The sequence below is a fragment of the Petaurus breviceps genome, unplaced genomic scaffold, assembly GCF_028583685.1.
Source record: "Petaurus breviceps papuanus isolate PSGF00001 unplaced genomic scaffold, PetGlider_PUasm1.0 177, whole genome shotgun sequence".
NCBI classification, from domain to species: domain Eukaryota; kingdom Metazoa; phylum Chordata; class Mammalia; order Diprotodontia; family Petauridae; genus Petaurus; species Petaurus breviceps.
Genome location: NW_027185776.1, coordinates 235,348 through 250,875, shown reverse-complemented (window position 1 = coordinate 250,875; position 15,528 = coordinate 235,348). Strand labels below are relative to the sequence as shown.

The 15,528-nt window shown below is 37.7% G+C and overlaps 1 protein-coding gene across 12 annotated transcripts in view; it reads left to right on the top strand.

Annotated features, from left to right (window-relative positions):
- Positions 1-15,528, top strand: part of FOXN3 (forkhead box N3) — a 526,046-nt gene that overhangs the window by 289,538 nt on the left and 220,980 nt on the right. For all 12 annotated transcript variants that reach the window (XM_069085960.1, XM_069085967.1, XM_069085958.1 and 9 more), the window contains one exon: positions 5,462-5,598. In XM_069085960.1, the coding sequence (XP_068942061.1) occupies positions 5,462-5,598 (137 nt within the window). The remainder of the gene's footprint in view (positions 1-5,461; positions 5,599-15,528) is intronic.

Genomic DNA, 15,528 nt, shown 5'->3' with positions numbered 1-15,528 from the left:
GAAACATGCTGTATTTGTAGAATTCTTTTAGTTTGTCTTTAAATAGTGGTTTTATTTATTGGTTTGGTCTGGCCCTATGTTTCATCTGTTTAGTAGAAACTCTCTCCTTGGCTTTGGCATCTCTCAGTGATTTACAGTCTTAGTGTTTCCAGGGCCAAAGAGATATTAAAAGTGCCTTGCTCGGGGTCAGCTAATCTGAACCCAGGGCTTTCTAGCCCGTTCTCCACTGCTTCTCTGTATAACTTACATTTTCAAATACCCTAATGACTCTGTCATATAATTGAAGTGGATCCCATGCCATATTGATGACAACCCATTCAGGCCTGCCCATCCTGAACATATTCTCCATGGCATCTGGTAAGTTCAGTACAAGGGGTCCACCCAGCATAGTGGACCGTTTATTTTGACTTCCCGCTGGGATCCATGAAATCCATGAGCCATCTGCCATATATGTTCTCTCCTCACCCCATAACCAGTCCATCTTCTTTTTCTTCACACATTTGCTGTTCTTGTTGTCCTTTAGTCGTGTCTGCCTGTAACCCCATTTGGGGTTTTCTTGGCAAAGATGTTGGAGTGCTTTCTCATTTCCTTTCCTAGCTCATTTTACAAATGAAGAAACTGAGGCAAGCAAGGTTGAGTCACTTGCCCACTGTCAGACTGCCAATGAATATCTGGGGTTAGATTTGAACTCAGGTCTTTCTGAAAGCAGGCCCTGTGCTCTACCCACTGCATCACCTACCTGGCCTCTTCACATATTGTTGGATGCCATTCTTTATTCTAGTTGCTCTTCATAGTTTCTTATTTGTTAAGGTCTTGTCCACACCCACCATGTGCATCTTCTAAGTAATACCTAATTTCATCACCTCCACTTATTTATATTGGGCCCTATTGTAGGACTTAGTACATAGGTAGTAGATACTTGTTGATTGATGGAGTGATTAAGCTGCTTCAGTTCTGCTTAGCTTTGTTTTCTGTGTAGTGGGCAAGGTGCTCGCTTGGCAATGTGACTTTTACCAAGCTTAGGCTATGGTAATGCCGCCCTCCTTGCTTTGATGTGGTGCCAAGGCTCATTTTAGCATGTGTTTTATAACATTTATTACTCTCGTTTGGTGGTCTCATCAGTTTCCATGGAATTAATTATCATCTCTGTGTTAAATGACTCTGAATCTATATATCCAACCCTATACATTCTCCAGAGACCCATTCCCACTGCCTGATGAATATTTCAAATTGGCTATCCCATAGACATCTTAGCTCAGTATATTAAAAAATTCACTTAGACCTACCCCTTTTTGAAGTTTCATACATATACACAATATATGTATATATGTATGTGTGTATGTGTCTGTATATACATCTGTGTGTGTGTGTGTGTGTGTGTGTGTGTGTGTGTATCAAGGGCACTGCTATCCTTCTAGCCATCCAGGCTTTGAAACTCAGGGTCATCCTTGACACCTCACATTTTTTCATTAAGCACCTTTTGTATACTAAGCTCTGGGGGAACAAATAAAGGCAAAATTCGGTCCATGCCTTCAAGGAGCTTACAGGAGGAAGGCTTCACTCAGAAGCTGAGGTGAAAGGAAAGAGAATGTTTCTACCTCCACGGGATCTTTTCCCTTGCCTTTACTACATACTTTACTCATACAACCAGGCATCCTACTGCAGGCCAGGATCCCTCTGGCCTGGACAATTGCAGAAGCCTCCTGAGTGGTCTCTCTTTACTCCAGGTGCTAGTTATTTTTCTAAAGCACAAGTTTGATTTTATTGTCCCCCTTATTTAACAAACAAGTAGTTCCCTATTATCTTTGGGTTTATATAGAAACCCTTCTTGACATTTAGGATTAAATAAAAATCTAGCCCCAACCAACTGTATTAGTCATTACACTCTTCCCCTCCCACCATGCTGGCCTTTTTGCTCTTCCTTATACTAGACACTCATATCGTCCATTTCCTTTTTATATTGTTTGGCTTTTGGGCCTGGAATGCCCTCCCTTCCTTCTCTGCTTCTTGGAACCTTTGATGTCCTTCAGGTTCCAATTAGAGCTCTCCTTTCTCCCTTAGAATATTCCCCCCACACCATCTCACCTCCTCCGGCTGCTAGAGTCTTAACCTTCCAGGTTATCTCCTATCTGTTTTGTTTGTGTTTTGTGTATATCTATCTATCTATAAATGCCCATGTTCCCTCCCCCTTAAAATGTAAGCTCCTTTGAGGCCAGGACTGTTTGACTTTAGAATTTGTGCTCTCTAGTCTTGTGACTGAAACTGAGGGGATAATTAATGGTTGCAGAATAATTCATTCATTGATATGTAAATGTCAGAGAGCTGAGATTAGGGTTTCCTGGTGGCTATCCTCCTAGGGTGCAAAATGCAGTTGGGGGACATGTTGATACACTAATACTTCCCAGTCATAATTCTATCAGTATGGATACTCCTTTCACACCTCAGTAGAGGGGCTTCATGAATTACTGGGACCAAAAAGACAAATTGTTAGTTTATGACCAGCATTCTTATGATGGAGTTACCCAAACTTAACTAGAATGGTCCTTGGATACCAGATACTCTCTCTTTAACAGGGCTCTACTTAAAAGCCTTTTCAGCTTTGTGGGACCAGAAAAAAAAAAAAAAAAAACTTGGGTTCTATTTAAAGGTTCTGGCCATGAAGAGCCCAGCATTAACTTCATGCCACAATGAGGCATCAGAGAAGGACTTGAACATTAATTTTAAAAATGTACACAATCTAATGCCAGAAAAATCTCCCAGCATGCTGCATAATATTTACTTTGTGATGCATTGTATAGGACTGGACCTAGAATCAAAAAGACCTGAATTCAAATGAAATACTTATTCTAATACTTACTTGCCCTGTGACTCTGAACAAGTCACTTAACTTCTCTACCTGCCTCAGTTCCTCAGTCTGTAGGATAAGCATAATAATAGCACCTACCTCCCAGGTTTGTTAACAGATATAAATTAGATAATATTTGTAAAGTGCTTTGAAAACTTTAAAGTGCAATATAAATGTCCACATTGTTATAAGTCAGATTGTGTGTGTATGTCCAGAATCCAGTGGTGAATAGAAATGTATGATGTGAGGGGAGGGCGGGGGGAAGCAGAGATAGAATTTTCGTATGTGCCTCATTTGCACAAATGTTGCCTTATCACACTTTGAATAATAGTTCTATTGCCTTTAGTCGTTAGTGCCATTTTTGTTTAATTTTTTAAGCTGTCTCCTTGTTTAAAAAGGTCTTTAATACTTACTCTGAATTTATGAGAGAAGGCTGGTAATTTTAGCGTAGATTATTTGCCTGTGGTTCACCCAGTATTTGGAAAGTACTATCACAGCTCCCTAAGTAATTTGAGATTTGAAAATTAATGCATGAATTGAAAGTTTCCAAACAAATAAGACTACATATTTCAAATTGAAATCTGTTGTGTTTTTAAACAAAACAAACAAAAAAGGACCCAAACAATTAAACTGGGGAATTTGATGTTTAGAATAGGAATAACAACTTGCTTTAGTGGTGTGACTATAGGAAGGCATATTTTTATGCATAAGGGATGTCTGTCATAAGCATTGATGTCCCTTTGAGACCATAGTGAAAGGGTTAAACAATTCTGGGGACAGTGATGATAATGATGGTAAAATTGTGACAAATTGCATTTCTGTAGTTCTTTACAGTTTTGTTTACAACTACGTGAAACAGGTAATCTTTGTTATGGGGGCAGCTAGATGGTTTAATGCCTAGAATCAGGAAGGCCTAAGTTCACTTCCAGTGCCAGACACTTACTAGCTGGGTGGGTCATTTAACCTCTGCCTGCCACAGTTTCCTCAGTTGTAAAATGGGGATGATAATAATAGCACCTGCCCTCCAGGGTTAACCAAGTGAGGTAATATTTGTAAAGCTCTTTATAAACCTTAAAGCGCTTTGTAAATATTCCCTGTTTCATTATTATTATTCTCATCTTAAACATTAGGAAACTAGATACTTGGGAAGGTTAGGAGTTACCTAGGTCATGGGCTAGATAAGAGGTGGAGCCTCCAGTTCAGGTTTTCTGCCATCCAAGTCCATTTTTCTTTCCATTACCCTGTATTGCCCCCATCATCCCATATACAGTGTCATTAACATCTTTGTACAGTTATAAAACTATGAAAGCTTAAATACTGCACTAAGACTTTGGGGACATTCTGTATTTAACCAAACAGCCTCATTCAGAAAAATTTAATCCCACCATTGTAAAGTAGTTCATGCTGTTCATTGAGAGACAATTTTTATTTTATATGCTTGAAGTTCTAAGTTATGTGTTCTGTGAAATGATATGAGAAACACAAGTTTTTAAGGATCAAAATGAAAAACATGGCACATAGTCTTCCCTAGGTATGATTTCTTCCCATCCCCACCTAATCTGCTAAATTTTTTTTTCATAACAGTTTTTGTTTCCTTTACAAGTGTTCTAAGACAAATGTTAATCTTACTACAACAGTTTTTTAAAATGGAGTGAATTCTCTGGTTTAAAGTACTTGGGGAAGAGCAAAGGTTATGTAATTTAACTTTTTTTTTCTCCTCACTAAATCAGTAAATATTTACAAATGACCTTATCTGAATACCTTGGGTACATTGGGTCACTTGGAAGCATGCAGTTAATGTAGTGACCACCATGCAGGACTGCTGCCAGGTTTCCTGTGTGTCTAAGAATTTTATGGGGAGAAAAAAAATCCTTTTTAAAATTGTTCACACAAATTTCTGTCAGTGATTCATGTTGAACTTGAAAGCAAATCATTGGGCTCTCATAGAACAGTTGAGAAAAATCTACATTTTTAGATTGGCCTCTGAAGATACAATTCTTAAGGGCACATTGCTGTGTACTAAAGAATAATATTGGATTTTGGCTTGGGCTTAGAGAGACTGCCTACATTCTTGTGTTTGTTAGGGAAGGGTAATTCCAGAGACTGTTGGTTAAGGAATCAGAGTGGCACTCCAAGCTGAAACTTTTGTTCTCTTATGAACAAACTGAAGAAATCAAGCTAATTAATTTTCTTTTGTGGTGAAATGGTTCTGATGTCATGTGGCTGAAGGACTAACTCCTTTCATTTTAAGGAAGAAAGCAATTGCTAGGATGTTCTAGCCTGTTTCTTTTTCCTGTTTTCTTTTCCTTCTCATTTAACTTACTTTTAGAGAGAATGTATGGGTCTTCAAAGTTGCCAGTGAAATATAGCGAAGCTCCTTTGTATTTTCCTTTGGTGGGTGAGGTATGAAGATTACAATAATATTATTCTAACAATATAATGTGGTAACAATAGCTATGCAGTTTCCAGTCAGTTTTAAATAACAAGATTGAATTCAATTCTGATAGAGTAATGCTGTCAGTCAACAAATAAAAAGCTGATGCCTTTTAAAAATATATGCTGCTCTAACTACATACTTCAGCCAATTTACCTTTTCTCTTTCATTTCTCTTTGCAGAGTATTGGAAAAGGGTCTTTGTGGTGTATAGACCCAGAATATAGACAAAATCTCATACAGGCCTTGAAAAAGACTCCCTATCACCCATATTCACATGTGTTTAATACACCTCCCACATCTCCTCAGTCATATCAAAGGTAAGAAAAACAAACTTTTTTTTAATCTTATAATTTGCTTTCTACTGTTTTTGCTTTTTCTTTTCTACTTAAAAACTACTATAATAGTAAAAATACTATGGATCTTTAAAAAGTATAACTGCAGGTAAGCAAAACAGGTAGTAAAAGTTAAGTTATTGAATAAATCTTACCCCTTTCATCTCTTCTGGGGTGGAGGTAGGTTTATCCAAATAGCGGCCGCATAATTTGTGAAGCAAATCTTTCCACATAGTAAAAGTTACTTGAGAAGAAATACCTTGCAAGATTGGTTTGTCAGATTTTGTTAGGTTGAAAGAACAAGACTGAGAGAAGAAGGTGAATTCAGCTTAATTAGCCCGACTGTAGTTTTCTCAGCTATGAACTGCAGGCCTTCACGCCATTGCCCTTAAATCCAGTCTCCATGTTAACCGTAGTCTTGAGAAATAATTTTGTTGTGGTTACTCAGTGTATGTATTTGTCTCTTCAAGGTGAACGGCAGAGAACAATGAAGGCTTTTATTTTCTTTCTCACGTACCTATTTGTTATGGGACTATTAGATCAAGGAGGTCATTTTTTAAAAAGATATAATTTGAGAGGAGGAAAAGCATTCTGACTTTTTTTTAAGTACTGAATTAACAGGTTTGAAAAACAATGTAGTTAAAAAAAAACCTTCAGTGTAAAAAATGGTGTTTGGGTTTGAAATGCCTTTTTGTCTCCTGTGCCTACTGAAATGTTTGTACCAAAGCTACAATTAAGAGAAATGATCTTTTGATAGCTACTCCATGTCACTCATGAACTATGTAGATTAATAAGTCAATTTCAGTAGTTGATTTCTTTTTTTTTACAGTGTACCTGTTTACCAAATTCTTTCACAAGTCTAATATTCTGTAAGAAGTGAGCACAAAGTCAGCTTTTCAAATAACATTAATGAAGTTCTTGGGCATCTCAGTTGAGAAGCATTCCATCACATGCCTAGACAATCAATCTTTAGCAAGAGACTGGGAAGAACAGCTGGGCTTTCGGGGAAGACTGCTGTACGTCTGCCCTTGCTAGACGATTAGCGTGATGGTAACCATAGCAACTAGAACATCTCCATAGCAACACATAGCTGAGACAGGTGCAGTTGCATCACAAGACTGTTTGTTGCCTGGCAAAAGGACAGGCCATTAGTACTCAGATATACGCTGTTGCCTTGGTAACAAATAACCCTACATAGCAACTACAGTTGGCTTGAAGGGTAAAAAAAAAATGTTGTACCTGCTTTTGTCTGTTTTCATAAAAATCAGTGGAAGCACACCTTCTAGGAAATGACAAGTTAAGGTTATTGGAATCTTTTGGTTGACTCTGGACTGTTAGTGTATATCTTTCCTCTGCTTACCATTCTCTAGGTGTTCCCCTCAACCCCCCACTCTCTCTCCCCAGTTTACCTCTGAGAGGCGGTTACCATTCTGTCTGCTCCTAGAAAGTTATTAGGAACATAAGAATTGCCACACAGGGTTAGAGCCATGGTCCATTTAGCCCAGGATTCTGTTGCCAACAGCGGCCCCAAGGGGAACTCAGTAATTATTCAATAAATTGAAAGATTATGGTGCAGCTCTGGGATTGCAAGAGCAGAGCCGATATTTAGATGAGTCTCTCTCTAAGCTGGTATAAGCCTAATGGCTTTATTTGATCATTAATGTACTTGTAAACTCTGGAAATAGCACATAATGGGCTAAATTTTTTTAGGGAGCCTTTGTTATATTGGGCATAATATGAGCATAAATACTTGGATAAAGAAAAGTTTGTGTAATAAAAAGATAAATTTTGAAAAATAACTTCTCAGTTACTTCTCACCTGGGCTAATTGAAAGGATGCTGTCTCTTTCTGCTCTATCTTATTCCATTTGGGGGGGGGGAAAGAACAAGAACCTTCCAAATGTGAAAGCTTAAGAGGATGCCTGTGAAGGATTATGTTATTGAAGAAAAAGCAGTAGTCTCAGAGTCTTTTGATTCTGCATTCAAGTCCCAACTTTGGGAGTTACTAACCTTGTAATAGTGGAAGGTGATATAAGCCCTCTGTTCTGTAGTTTGTTATGCTCTAAAAGGAGGTTATAATATATTCCTTACCTCTCAGAGCTGTGAAGAAAGCACTTTGTGTAACTTGTAAAACATTTTATAAAATGATATTGTTGTGTCTTTGGTGGCATTAGATTTGGGGTCAGAGAAATTTGGTTCTTATGCTGCCTCTGACATCTCTCTATGTGACCTTGAACAAATTTTAACCTCTTTGACCCTGTTTTCTTTTATGGTAAATAGAGGTGTTTGGATTAATTGAGTTCTATGGTTCCTTTCATTACTAAAGCCATGATTCTATTAGCTTAGCAAACCTTAAAGCACTGTATGTCAGTAACAGTTTTTATCAATATTATTATCAAGTATTTGTAGTGGAGCAGATAGTTGACCAAGATCCAGGGAGATGATGGTTCAGATCTTGCCTATGAAATATTCTCTCTGTATCCCTTAATCTCTTTGTTTCCTAATCTGGACCACTCTTTTGGACTTAATTGCAAAGAAAGTACTAACTAACCTGTACTCAGTTGGTTTTCCCATCTTATCCCAATATCACTGAAATCACAGATTCAATACCTGTCCTTCATCATCATCACCATCATCACCATCATCGCCATCCACTATGTACCACCATTATCATCTACCATCACCATTCCCACCATCTGTACTTTTGTAGATCTTAAGGTTCTAGGCCTACTTTGAATCCCATATGCTTGGTAGGGCAGAAAATGGTCTTTGTTCCTTTAATCTCAGCTTTGAAAATTAGGCATTCTCTTTTTCCTTCATTTCAGTATTTTATCTCCTGCACATTGTAGTGCATGGAATGTAGAGGATTTAATAAAAGTCCATAAACGTAGTGGCTTAAAATTTTATATGCTTTAGTTGTGAAGCTTAGAGTTCACTTCTAAGCCACTGAATAGTGTCCTGGTGGACTGTGTGGGTATCAAGTGGGTTATTCCTTAAGCAGAGATGGAAAAAGACCCTGTTAGATGATAAGCACTTGGGGAAACACTAGCATGATTTGTGTGGATCTGTTGTGAGGATCCAGTAACCTTGAGTTGCTTGAAGATGGTAACTACCGTGTTTCCCTGATAATAAGACCTATCCCGAAAATAAGCCCTCCCCTTACTGTGTAAGATTCCTCTAAAATAAGCCCTCCCCAGAAAATAAGCCCTATTGAGATTGCTACTGTAGTGAAGGTGATCCCCTGCACTACACGCTACATTACGGTACCCTCTCTATGCACCGTCCCCCCCCCCCCCCCCGGGTGAAATGCACGCCACGCTCCGAGCTGCATCCAGTCAGAGCTGCAGCAGTGAGCGCGTCATCCTGTTCTTCCCCAGTGATTTGCTTATTGAATAAAGGTACATTTTTTTGTTCACATTTACCTGTTTATTAAAATTGCTGTCAGTGTTCATTAAAATAAGCCCTCCCCTGAAAATAAGCCCTCTGGTGTTTTTCTGTCCAAAAATTTAATAAGACAGTGTCTTATTATCGGGGAAACACGGTAGGAGGATGGTGAAGAAGGTGATGTAGTATGTGGTGCTATTTTTGTTGCTACTTTGAAGGTATATCTCGCAAATTGTGCTCTTTACTCAGCCACTGGTGGCCAAGCTCTTGGGTAGAAAGAGAAGCAGTATGAAAAACTTCCCTAGAATCGGGTCTGGTCCATCTTCTCCTCCCATCTCTTTGTATTCTCACAGACATGGGATACTCTCCCTCTTCACGTCTACCTCTTAAAAACCCAGTCTTCCTCCAAAGTTCAGCTCTGGTACTATCTCCTGCAAAAAGCCTTCCATGAGCCCCATAAGTTGTCAATGTTGTCTTCAAACTCAATTTGCTTTGTTCTGTACCAGGGGTTCTTAACTTTTTCTTGTGTCCCAGACTCCTTTGGTAGTCTGGTGAAGTCTATGAACCCCTTCTCAGAATGATGTTTTTAAATGCATAAAATGAAATACCTAAGATCACCAAAGGAAACCAATTATATTGAAAGTTATCAGAATATTAAAAACAAGCTCACAGGTACCCAGTTAAGAACATTTTATTTGTGCCCATGTTGTTTCACCTCCTCCCCCAGTGGAATGTAAGTTCCTTGAGGGCAAGGACTGTTCTGTTTATGTTTTATACATGCTTAATAATAAGCATGTTTGTTGAATTTTTAGGTCAGAAGGTGTTGCTAAAAATGTGACCATAGATCTCCCATATTGTTTTCTTCATACACTTTCTAGGGCACTTAATACTGTGTTTGTTCATTTTGATAGTACATGTGCTAATTTTAAAAAATGAAAATGTGATGCTAAGTGACATAAAAAGCCTTTTCTCAAATAAGCCATTTTGCTGTTAAAAATGTGAGTAATTATTCTTAGAAATTCAAGCAGTCAGATTTTTAAAAATCTTACACACCAAAATAATTATTGGTTAATTGAAAGCAAAATTACTATATCTTGTTGCCAGTGCTTGTCTTGTCTTAATATCTGTCTCTATAGTTGTAAAATACATTTCGAGAAAATGATTACCTCAGTGGGACTGACTCAGTTACTTTCTAATTACTGTTAAAATATTGGGAGGAGGAAGGAGAGAGGTTATCAGCTGCGTCTTGTTTTAATTTCAAAACCATTAGTCTTGAGACTGCCCTTATTTATTTATATTTTTTAGTAATGCTGAAGATCATGTTGCAGGCTCCCAATGGCCTGATCTTCCCAACTCCAGCAGGTTAAGCCCAGTCTGCTTGCCTAAAGGAGCATGAACTTTTGCCAAGAAGCGAATTGGGGTTATGAAGTGATAGAATCTTAATCTGGAAAAGATCTGGAGAAACGAATGGCATGTAGTGTGTAGTATCTGATCTGTCCAGAGGCCAAAATTATCTACCTTGCAAAGGTCTTGATTCCATTATTTTGTAGGTTATTTTGGTGTCAGTTGTTTTAAAATCAATGGTTGGGTTTTTCCCCCTCATCCCCAAGCATTTGGTTATGGTTTTAGAGGTCTCCCTAAAGTTGTATTTTTGCCATTGCTGTTGTTGTTTTCCTCTGTGTATTACATCATTGTACTACTTTGTACCTTTCTGTATGTTTCAAGTTGTAGGTGTGTGTGTGTATCTGTCTGTCTGTGACACCTTAGCTAATATCCTGATACAAGTCTTTTGGTTTTTCAGTCTCATGAGCTGAGTAAATCCAGATGACTAGAGAAGTTCCAGCATTGAACATTATGATGCTGGTGAAATTGTTCTGCCTTAAACCCAAAATTGAATTCCTACATGGCCATTGACATCTGGAAGGAATATCATGTTTGCAGCCTTCTGTGACCTGTTGTATGGGAAGGGATGAAAGTAGAGAGTGGAATGTGTTCTGACCTGAGGCCTCCCAATGAATTTCACAGGGCAGGTTTGCCAGTCTTAGGCTATTTCAAGGATCATTCTTTATCACCAAATTCCTAGCAATATCCTCAACTTAATTTCATGTTACAGTCAGTGTAGTATGATGGAAAAACACTTGAAAGACTTGGAGTCAGAAGGCCTGATTCAACTCACAGCTCTATCATTTTCTGTAATTATTTTAACCTCAGTTTCCTCCTCTGTAAAATGCTGATAATAATAGTTATACTTCTTGTCTTACATGGGTGTTAGAAGTAAGGATTAAATGAGATCATATACGTTAAATGTTTCCTGATAGTGAAGCATTTTCATACATTGTTGTTCATAACACCCATCCTGGGAGCAGAATGACATGGAATCCCCACTTCCTCTGAAGAATCCCATCTGTGTGAATCTGTTCAAATCACTCAACCTCTCATAGATTTAGGCTACCAGTTATCAAACTTTTTGGTCTCAGGTTTCCTTTACACTCTTAAAAAATTATTGAGTATTACAAAGAACTTTTGTTCATCTGGGTTATATCTATTGGTACCTATTGTGTTAGAAATTAAAATTTATATATATTTTTGTCATTCAGTCATTTTAGTTGTATTCAACTCTTCATGACCCCATTTGGCGTTTTCTTGGCAAAGACTTAAAAAAAATTAGGAATATTTATTAATTCATTTAAAATAATAATAAACCCATTATGTTAACATAACTACCATTTTAATGAAAAACAGCTATTTTCCAAAACAAAAAAGACTGATATTTTATACATGTTTTTTATAAATTTTATAAATCTCTTTAATGTCTGGTTTAATATAAGACAGCTGGATTCTCCTATCTGCTTTTGTGTTCATTCTGTTGTGCTGTTATTTTGGTTGAAGTATATGAAGAAAGTCTGGGATCACACAGTTCATAGTTGGAAAAGGGGAGAGTATTTTAATTGGCAAGTAATATCTTAACATTATTATGAAAATAGTTTTGGCCCCCTAAAAGGGTTTTGGGAACCCCAGGGGTCTTCAGACTGTACTTTGAAAAGCCCTGCTCTAATTTTGTAGGTGGTAGACAAGGTGCCAGTTTGCATTGTTAGTGGGAGTTTCCTCTCCTGGGGGTAACGTGGGATGAGTCTTTAGTCTTTTTTCTTCTTAGATCCTCTCCTAACTTGAGGAACTGCTTAACATTATAGATTCAGTGCAACTGGAAGAGCCCTCAGAGGTCATGTAGTTCAACTCCCTTCTTGTACAGATGAAGAAACTGAGACCCATTGATGATTAAGAGGCCAAAGTCATGGGGTGGCCAGGTAGCACAGAGAGTAAGAGCACCGGCTCCAGTGTTGAGAAGACCTGGAGATCGAATCCCGGGCTCAGACACTTAGCACCCACCCAGAAACACCTGGCCACGTAACCTTGAGCAAGTTACTTAACCCCAATTGCTTAGGGTGGCCAGGTGGCTCGGCGAGTAAGAGCACCGGCTCCAGTGTCGGGATGACCTGGATCAAATCCGGGCTCAGATACTCAGCACCACACCCAGAAATAATAACTGGCCGTGTAACCTTGAGCAAGTTACTTAACCCCAATTGCTTTAAAAAAAAAAAAAAGAGAGGCCAAAGTCACATGGGTTCATAAGTAACAGAACCAGACTACAAACTCAGGTCATCTGATTCCAGTTTTAGTGTTCTTTCAGTGATGCAACACCCCATTTTTTTGTTGATTTGAAAGCAAGTTGTTTGACTAGAGTAGGGAAGAAAAAATGACTTTAGGGAATAATAGATGGGGCTTACTTTTTGATCTGAGCATTCAGAACACTAAAAGTCTAAACAAATCACAAAACAAATCTCTCTGATTCTTTGTAAGTAACTTTGAAAAGAGTGAGTAAGCCTAGACGAGACAAGGGATTTAAAAGTTCAACAGACCACACCAGGTACCTGTGTTTTATCATGGAGACTCTTTTGCTTTGCTTCAAAGGAGGATCATGTGGATTTCTAATGAAGTGAATGGATTTAATATTATGAAATGTTGATCTTTAGAGTCAGCTAGGTAAGTGGCCTTGGAACTGAAGTTGGGAAGAACTGAGTTCAAATCCTGCCTCAGATACTTATTAGCCTGTGATCACCCTGGTCAAGTCACTTAATCTTTCTTTGCCTTATTTTTCTCTTCTGTAAAAGAGAGATAATAACAGTGTCCAAACTTCCAGGGTTGTCATGAGGATCATTGATATATTTGTAAAGTGTTTTGTCAATCTTAAATCACTTTATAAATACCAATTTTTTTATTAGTAGGAATAGGAATGATCGTGGTAGTAGTATAGTGGTGAATGGTAGTAGTAGTAGTGCTAATAATTGTAGGAGAGGTGGTGGTTGGTGGTGGGTATATTGGTGAGAGCAGTAGTGGTAGTGATAGTGGTGGTGGTGGTGGTGGTAGTATGAATTAGTAGACTAAGGGGACTGGTCTGTAAACACAAAGACCTAAAGAGAATGTTACTTTGTGATGCACAGGCACTAATCTCAGAATTTACCCAGCAATTGCAAATTGAACAAAGCTGGGGAGAATGTAGCCCCTTGTTCTCAGACTGAACTTTTAGTAATAAAGGAATATCATGTTAAGTCCAGAATATACATGAGTAGTAGAGCCCGTGAACAGTAGTTATGGCATGAAAAAAGGAAACCTGTCTATGAAAGAGGATTGATGTTCTTTTTTCCCAATCAAGGCACTGTAACATTTTTAGAAATAATCATTTCCTGATTCCTCATATAGCTCAATATTCTGGAGCAGTTTTTATTTAAAGTGCTTTCTGTAGGATCCCCAGGACTAAGAAAAGACTTGGATGTACTAAGTCTTTTTTTTTACATGCGGCTGCTGTTACAATCAATTGACTGAAGGGACACGTTGGCTTATTTCACTTAGGCTTGGAGCTTCATGGCACAGTGACAAGATACTGGGTTTGGAGCCAGGTGACCTGGCTTTGAGTCCCACCTCTGCTACTTATTACCTGAATGATGTTGGATCAAGTCATTTACTTTGCCTCTCTTGGATCTCAGTTTCCTCATCTGTAAAAAAAAAATAAAGGGTTGAACTAGATGATATCAGAGCTCTCTCTTCATGCTTGCAATCTGTGATTCTCATAAAGGAGTCAGTTTGCAAACTTTTTTTACTCAAGGCCGCCTTTACATGCTGAAAAATTATTGAAGACCCTAAAAAGCCTGTACTTATTGGGTTATATCTATTTATGTTTATCATATTGGAAATTTAAAGGAATAAAATTCAAAAATATTTATTAACCTATTTAAGAATAATAAACCTATTACATGTTAACACAAATAACATTTTGTGAAAAATAACTTTTCTAAAACAAAAAATTTAGTGAGAATGGTGGCATTGTTTTACATTTTTTACAAATCTCCTTAATGTCTGGCTTAATAGAAAACAGCTAGATTCTCCTATCTGCATCTGCATTGTATGTTGAACTATGTTACTTTGTTTGAAGTATATCAAGAAAATCTGGTTTTACACAGATATATAGTTAGAAAAAAGAAACACTATTTTAAGAGGCAAATGTCATTTTATGAAAAGAGTTTTGACTTAATGGATACCATGAAAGGATTTCAGCGACTGCCAGGGGTTCATGGACCACACTTTAAGAAGAACTTTTCTAAAAATTATTCTGGTCTTATGCAATGAGATATTATTCTAAGAAACATATATATAAGCAGATTTTGACTCAGCCATAAGAAGAACTTACCAGCAATCCTAGCTGTCCTTTAAGGGAGGGAATAAGAGTTATGAGTGCCTCATTGCCGATCTTCAAGCGGAGGCTGGATGGCTGTTCCACAGGCATAAAGAGGATTTCTACTTCAGGTAGAGATTGGATGGGATGACCACTGAGATCCTTTACAAGTCTGAGATTTTGCTCAAGTTAATGACTGTTTTGGTGCCATCTATTTAGTGGATGCCCAGCAAATGAATTTACTTACTGCTACCATGTTTGACTGAAAACCAGCTGAATGAATTAACTTGCAAAAAATAACAATATTAGTGATGCTTCACTGTTGGGAGTTCTAGTTTCCAGGGTGGTGGAAACAGTATATATGTACAAAGAGAAAGTTTATTAAGAATACATTTTCATCTTCTGTACAACAGCACTTGGCACCTGACACTTAATAAATTCTTGTTGATTGATCGTATGCTCTGTTCTAAGGTTTAAGAATTTGTGGGGAATATTGCCATTTTTCCTGTGTTTTCTCTTTCTCTCCTTATCTCTCTTCCTCTCTCCCTCTCCCTCTGTCTCTTTTCCCCTCTCCCTGTCTCACTGTCATCTCTGCAATGAAATGTCCATAGATGAACATCTGTGGAGAAATGTTGACATTTTAAAAAAATGCATGTGCATAAAACTTAATGTTTCTATGCTACCATGATATTTATACAGCATATAGATATATATGGAAAATCTTAGCTGATGAAGATTCTACCTAAAAATTTACCTTTATGAAAAACATTCACATTAATTAATTAATTAAACATTTATTAAGCA